This window comes from Propithecus coquereli, unplaced genomic scaffold, assembly GCF_000956105.1.
Source record: "Propithecus coquereli isolate 6110/MARCELLA unplaced genomic scaffold, Pcoq_1.0 Scaffold4, whole genome shotgun sequence".
NCBI classification, from domain to species: domain Eukaryota; kingdom Metazoa; phylum Chordata; class Mammalia; order Primates; family Indriidae; genus Propithecus; species Propithecus coquereli.
Genome location: NW_012149729.1, coordinates 10,363,032 through 10,370,650, shown reverse-complemented (window position 1 = coordinate 10,370,650; position 7,619 = coordinate 10,363,032). Strand labels below are relative to the sequence as shown.

The following is a 7,619-nucleotide window of genomic DNA, read 5'->3' as shown; positions in this document are numbered from 1 at the left end:
CTATATATATGCTTTTTACTAGTTTAGATAACATTTATATGCATATTATTTCCAATTGTTTTATCTTTATTATTTAATCACTCTTTCAAGTCATTTTAAAAGGATTTTTACTTATAGCACTATGATATGGATGAGATTTTTAATTATGAACTATTGAGAACACTGCCATGTAATTGTTTATTTTTAACTATATGAGCTAAAGATCAAAGGTCTTAGTATAATACATAGGAGGTGTGGGACATAAAGTTGGAGTTTGATGAAATTTGATGCCTCTGAAAGCTAGTGTTTAAATTTTGTGCTACTTTAATATTACCATTACTTATATAACGTAGACACGTTATATAAAATTATTGATCATCGATGCTGAAGCATTTATAAAAGATGACATACAGTTGTGAAGTCAGTTAACAGACACTTGGTTATGACCATTCTTTCTCTCTCTTTCCCTCTTTACTGCAAGGTGCCTGTGTCAGTGGCCATGATGACTCCCCAGGTGATCACCCCTCAGCAAATGCAACAGATCCTTCAGCAACAAGTCCTGTCTCCTCAGCAGCTCCAAGCCCTTCTCCAGCAGCAGCAGGCAGTCATGCTGCAGCAGGTAATGTGGGTTACCTTCTTTGGTGTTCTCACATGACTCAGAGGGTGCACACTAATATTGACAGTATAATGGGCATATTTGAAAATTCAGTCTCCCTTTGAAGGGACAATCTATCACCAAGCTAGAACATAAATGTAACCTTTTCATTGCAGAACTTATAAGAAAATTTAGATTCCTTAGTGTTTTTTTTTTTAATTCATTAAAGTCTAGAATAAGAGCAGAGAAAGGTATAATTTGAAAAGAATAAATCAATATTTAAAGATTCAAATGTTTAGGTACATTGGATTTGTACACTTGCAAACAATAATGCAAAAATACTTAGGTAATTGTTTCTTTTAAAACTCCTAACACTTTAGCACTCCTTTTAGTCCAATATAAGTTTGAAGTTTGAACTGACCACTTTGTTAATAGAGAAAATAGCATCTCAAATTTTCCTTTTCCAAATATACTTATCATTTAGAAAGAACAGAATTTACTTTACAATAAAATTAGGCAGCTAAGACACTAATTTATGAAATTTATCTTTTTTAAATACCAAAGATAGTGTTCCTCATATGTACCTTATTGGAGCCTCATGTGTATCTAAAGTAAACTTTATATTATATGCTTACTTATCATATAGAAAAAAAATGTGCTTTACCTGAATTTTTGCATATATAATTACTTTGCTGTTTTCTATGATGATGACTAGAGGCCAGCCACTTGTATATCTGACATTGTTCTGAACATCTCTTGGATTAAACTTTTTCCAGTGAGAATTGAACAACCCGATTTTATGTAGTTAAATTGTGATTCTTTCAGGTGGTAGAGTATAAACTATTTTTATATGCCAGTAGGATTTCAGATATAATAATTTAGGGTATTGATTTGGCTCTGGCCCTTTAGAATACAGATTTTCTATACCCTTTTGTTTAGGAAATTTTGGATTCTGGATTGGAAAATTTCAGAGCTGCCTTGGAAAAAAATGTATGTAGAGCTGTCTTTTTGAATCCAATGCATAAATTTTTTGTTGTTTTTATGAGGTGAATCTTAATGGATACTCTACCATATGCCAGTCTAGAAGAGTTTAGGAGATTTATAATACATGAAACTTTTGCCTTTATTTATTAAAGTCAAAATGGTTTATTCAGCAACAACTACAAGAGTTTTACAAGAAACAGCAAGAGCAGTTACATCTTCAGCTTTTGCAGCAGCAGCAACAGCAGCAGCAGCAACAACAGCAGCAGCAACAGCAGCAGCAGCAACAGCAGCAGCAGCAGCAGCAGCAACAGCAGCAGCAGCAACAGCAGCAGCAGCAGCAGCAGCATCCTGGGAAGCAAGTAAAAGAGGTAGGATCTGGTTATCTCATTGATATATACAGTTTGAGGTTGAGAAGGGGCTTTGAGAGGCAAGAATAGTCTTAGATGTTCCTATAACAAGGCTCTTGCTGTCAAAGATGCAGTATTATATATTTTTACTGAGCTTAATGCCAGTGACAGTAGAACTCTCAGGCTGTCCTTTTTTGTAGCATGGGACCTGAGAGTTACAATCCAATGCTGCTGTCGTCTAATGTTCACTAATGAATCACAGTGTACAAAGAGCAAGCTGTGTGGTGGACAAAGTACTGATTATCTTGTGTTCGCTGAGAATCTAAGTTGGTGAGGGGACTTTATTTTTCTCAGTGGTGCAGCTCAGAGAACATGCAGGCAAATTTAGCCTATTGTGGGGAGTGGGGAAACTAGGGGACAAACTGGTTGAGCACAGATTTCAAAGTCACAGGCCCCTGATTAATGAACTGCTACTGTAGGTTTGGAGTGGCGAGTAGTAGAAAGTTACAGTTTGATATGCTCATAAATCAACCTGACAAGCTAGCTTCTCAGGCCTAGCTTGCACTTGTCAGCAAACTGCATCAAATATAAACATAATACAAACAAAACATGTTGAAGTAGTTAAATTGATCAGCAGGTATCAGAGCCGTTGTCTTCAAGCTGCCCATTATGCAAACGTACAGGAAACAGTTTTGACCTCCTGAGGCTTTGTTTCTGTTTGGATTTGTGAATAGAATTTCAGACAGCCATCAACTACAGAATAGAAATTGCTCCCTTATTTCTCCCGAGGCTTTGGGCAATCCACATGACTTGCTCCATTATGCAGTCTGTTTTCCAGTGAGCGCATCAGAAGTTTCTCTTTTCCCCAAACTAAAAAGGAAAGGTCTTCCACAGTAGCTTGTCTTTCTCTGAAGTGTGACTGCCATCTCATACCCTCCCGAGTCCAAAGAACTCTGGTTTGTCTTGTAATGCCTCACAAAATTGGAAGTTATACTTTTCCTTATAATAAGGGTACTTTTGTGCCTTGAACATAATTCCGCCTTTAATAGATTCCAACGAGAGGAAAGGAAGACAGAGAGCTGACAGGCCTGTGCTATGAAGGGTACATCCCAGTTTACTAATAGATCACTAGAGACCACATTTGTGGGCCTCTGTAGATCAAACTTATTCAGTTGGGGAAAAAAAAAAGAGTATTGTGGCAGTTGACTGTTTCTATAAAGTGCTGTTCTTTAGATCCAGATAAATTTATTATCATCTGCAATAAGCCGATATTAAAAAAAACAGAATTTTTGTTACATACTGTTTCTAGACCTTGGTCCATACTCTTTTAATGCAAGTTCCTTGGTGTTCTGCTGCTGTTTAATATTTGAAAGACAAGCAACTGAAAATCTAGAACTTGTTCCCATTCTTCCCCTGAACTTTGACCGTGGGATGACCAAAAAGTCAGCCAGGCAATGAAAGGAGTATGCATTTCTCTGAATGAGAGCTGTTTGTGCAGACATGTTCTCTGCTGTTTACTGGGTTGGGTTTTCTGACACCAGCAGCAGCAGCAGCAGCAGCAGCAGTTGGCAGCCCAGCAGCTTGTCTTCCAGCAGCAGCTTCTCCAGATGCAACAACTCCAGCAGCAGCAGCATCTGCTTAGCCTTCAGCGTCAGGGACTCATCTCCATTCCACCTGGCCAGGCGGCACTTCCTGTCCAATCGCTGCCTCAAGGTACATACAAAATGATGTGCACACTTCATTTCAAATCTTACACTTTCTACCATTTCATGACCTGTCTACCTTATACCTTGAGAAATTTTGTTTTTATGACCTCCAAGTTTATTATTAAAACATGATTGTTAACATGGTTGCATGACCCATTTTCTTGAGGCTCAGAAATTTTACTATATACTGCTTTCAAGTGTGTAGTAAAACTGCTTTCAAGAATTTTGTTGGATATTAAATGCGTATTTATTAGTCTTATGGGCAGAAAATAATTTATAAGGGCAACACAATTCAAGCACTATTGAATATACAGGAGGATCTGCAAGGAATTGGATTACTGGGAAGGCTGACAGCACTCCATTTAACATAAGTGAGCTGATAGGAGTTTTGGGACAACTGATTAAGAAAAAGATAAAAGTTCCTAATCTTCAAGCTGAAATCTCCACATATAAAAGAGAGGCTTTCTGTATTTCTACAGAGCACATTCCAAGTTACGCTTCGTGGAACCCCATCCTATGTCATGGGACCATATTGATTCTATTTCCTCTAAAATAATTTTGCCTGTTTATGTACTGTAAATTATAGTTTTAAAAAGCTGCCAACAGTATTCTTATTTTGTTTTCTATAAGAAAACTTAGGATGTACTCTGATAATACAATTGCATATATTCATTATTCGAAACTTTTGGGAAATGGCAAGAGTTCTAAGTAAAAAAAAAAAGAAAGAAAAATAATGATAAACAAATGACCCTCTGTGCTGAAATTCTCAATTCAGGTAAAAGTCATATATCATTAAACTTCATAATACAATATTCTAATTTGCTTTTGGATTTTGTTGGAACAAACATTAATTCAAATTAACTTCAATTCAAGTGAATTATATTTGTCACATCACATCGTAGTAGTATTTGCTGTACATTTTGCTGACTCTATAGGACAAACTGAAGAAATTCAAGAATATTATGATAATGTTTTCTCTTTCTATTTATCAAATTAATGTCTCCTTGGCTTATGTTTCCCAGATTTTCTTTTTCACTTGACTTCAAATGTTATAATGCACATGGTTGAAGCACTCCTAGGAAATCAAAAAGATAAAATTTAAACAGAAAAAGAAAAGGCAGTAAACCCACTTTTCTGAGTTATTCTAAAGAGAATTGGAATAAAGCATGGTATTATCATAGCAATGAATGTTCTGTTCACAAATTATTGTTCTCCAGAAAAATAAATACAATTTGAGGACAAATGAAGATATAAAAGTTAAAAAAGATAAGAGTTTATAAATTAAGTCACTATAACATGGATTTCTTTGATAGAAACTATGCGAAAACAGAAGCAATAAGTATCTTATTAATGTTTTCAGTAAAATTAAATCTGTATTTAGATCTACTTATATGAGAATCTGCTTAATATAAAAGCATGATCTACTACAACCTTATTTTAGTAAAACTCTTCAAACATTTCAAGAAGGTTTAATATGTGTTCATATAAAAACAATGTAACTTATTTAAAATATATTTGTTAAAGTACATTCTTCTAAAACAAGCAAAAAATATCTCTCTGAACAATAAGATTTATTATGATATAACCATTCTAATAGTCTTCATGCTGAGCTTTCTTTTGATAGAATTATGATTTCCCTCTTCTATTTTTACCCTCCATAAGATATATGAGAGATGAAATGCACAGGATGGAGAACATATAGGAAAAGAAAGTAAATCTGAAAACATCTGGGTTTAAGCAGAAAATCTATATTTTAAGCAAAAAAAGATGAAATCGCTGAAACCCGTTTCCATTAATAAAGGTGAAAAAATCTATTTGAGTAAATATAGGGCCAAAAATGTAGTTGGCTCACTGATCAAAGTTCTTTTTGGTGCCATGTAAGCCACACAAACTGGAGTCATCATCATATTTTTCGCCATTTAGATGATTAAATGTGAAAAGTTTCATTGTGGAGACCCATCAGTCAAACACAGACAGAGTGTGTCAGACACACCAGTTATAGTAAAGGAACATGATGTTATCATACTATGCTGGAATCCCAAAATTAGAGTGGGAAAGAGTTAAGAAACATTCACTGGGTAATGTGAACCCTGAATCATTTTTGCCTTAGTACTGGTTATTTCAGGTAAAAGTATTTTGAAAATTTTTATTATCAGTTTTTAGTTCACTTTGCACCAGGTTTTTGGTTATTGATTCGTTGGCCATGAAAAATAGTCATATGAAAACTAAGTGGGATTAATGTGTAATGACAGAAGATGTTTTTATTATGTCTTTAAAAATATGCCATATTTAGGCTGGGTGTAGTGGGTCATGCCTATAATCCTAGCACTTTAGGAGAACTGAGGCAGGAGGATTGCTTGAGGCCAAGAGTTCAAGACCAGCCTGGGCAACATAGCAAAATCCCATCTCTACAAAAAAATAAATAAATAAATAAATTAGCCAGACATGGTAGCACATGCTGACAGTCCCAGCTACTCAGAAGGCTAAGGCAGGAGGATCGCTTGAGCCTAGACGTTGGAGGTTGCAGTGAACTGTGATTGCACCACTGCATGCTAGCCTGGGCAACAGTGCAAGACCCTGTCTCAAAAAAAAAAGCCACATTTTATTTAATCCCCTAATTTAACACAAGTTCTTCAGGTTACTTTTAAAGCTACAACTCCTTAAAATATGTTTAAAAAAGGTATGTCACTCAGAAATAACATAGTGAGACCTCCATCTCCAAAAAAAAAAAATCAGAAGTAACAAAATTATAATAATTTTTATAAAGTAGCACATTTACAAACTTTTTTCCTAAGGTTATATAATGTATTTTATCATCTTAACAAAATTATTTAAAATATTAAGTATTTAAAGTCATTAATATTACTAATATTGGATTTTAATGTAAAATAGACAATTGTTACCATCTCAAAGTATGCATATAGTTTGCATATAGAGTGACAGTAGGTGTACACAGAAGTCAAAAAAGGATGGATTTATAGTTCAATTTCAAATAATATACTGATTATAAATCGATTTACTATGTAGATAGTATAGTTTCTATATCAACTAATAATTAAATTTAGTGACACATTTTCATCACCTAATATCATTATCTCTGGTTAGGAAATAGGAAACTATATATGCACTTTAAACTTTGATACGTTTTTGACATCAGATAAAAAAAGGTTGTGTATCCCAATATACAATATATGCACAGGTTTTCTATGACTATATGGACTAACATATATGTGATGATAATTTTATTTCACTCCAAATTTTTACATATTTTTGAATTTGTAAGTTATTTAAAATTTTTATTATCAATCCAAAAGACCAAACACGGAATGCTAGATTCCAGATGGCACTCTTTTGAACAGATAAGCTCGTAGAACTAGATGAGCTTGGAATCAGAAAACTGTTGAGTAGTAAAGAAAATGAAATATTTTGAAATAAAATATAATAATGTCCTTTAGGCTGAGTTAGGAATGTGCTGAAGATAATCTCTGGCCTCAGTTTTCAGGCAAAATCATCTATTTGGCTTGGATTTCATTTTCTGCTTATGGAAGTCTAAATAGCCATATGCCTACTTCTGACATTCCAGATCTTTTGCTTAATCAGTGATCATTTGCTTACATAGATTACTATTGTATATAATCATAGTAACAGTACCAGCAATATGAACAATGCATGTCATGCAGAATTATTATTACCATCATAAGATTCCTTTTCAAGTACCAGAAAGTTTTGGATTTGAAACTTGGAGAAAAAAACTCCTTTGGGACTTTATGTGCTAAATCTCCATCAGCGACATGAAGTTTAAATGTACATTTATTACTGCAGGAGTTAAACTTCTCAATGCTGCCTGTGGATGCTATTAATTTTATGCATAAAAACTAACTTGTACTGTGGAAAGCAATATAGAGATACCTTAAAGAGATACAAGTAGAAGTACCATTTGATCCAGCAATCCCATTAGTGGGCATCTACCCAAAAGAGCAAATGATACTCTATAAGAAAGACACCTGC

General features: G+C 34.3%; 1 protein-coding gene across 9 annotated transcripts in view; it reads left to right on the top strand.

Moving 5' to 3' along the window:
• FOXP2 (forkhead box P2) overlaps positions 1 to 7,619 on the top strand; it is a 350,012-nt gene that overhangs the window by 289,951 nt on the left and 52,442 nt on the right. For 2 of the 9 annotated variants that reach the window (XM_012652753.1, XM_012652754.1), the window contains exons 4-7: positions 461 to 598; positions 1,729 to 1,784; positions 1,893 to 1,926; positions 3,462 to 3,634. In XM_012652753.1, the coding sequence (XP_012508207.1) occupies positions 461 to 598; positions 1,729 to 1,784; positions 1,893 to 1,926; positions 3,462 to 3,634 (401 nt within the window). Of the gene's footprint in view, positions 1 to 460; positions 599 to 1,513; positions 1,565 to 1,728; positions 1,927 to 2,539; positions 2,543 to 3,446; positions 3,635 to 7,619 lie in introns of all 9 variants that reach the window. The other 7 variants (XM_012652751.1, XM_012652746.1, XM_012652749.1 and 4 more) reach the window with 5 other exon arrangements.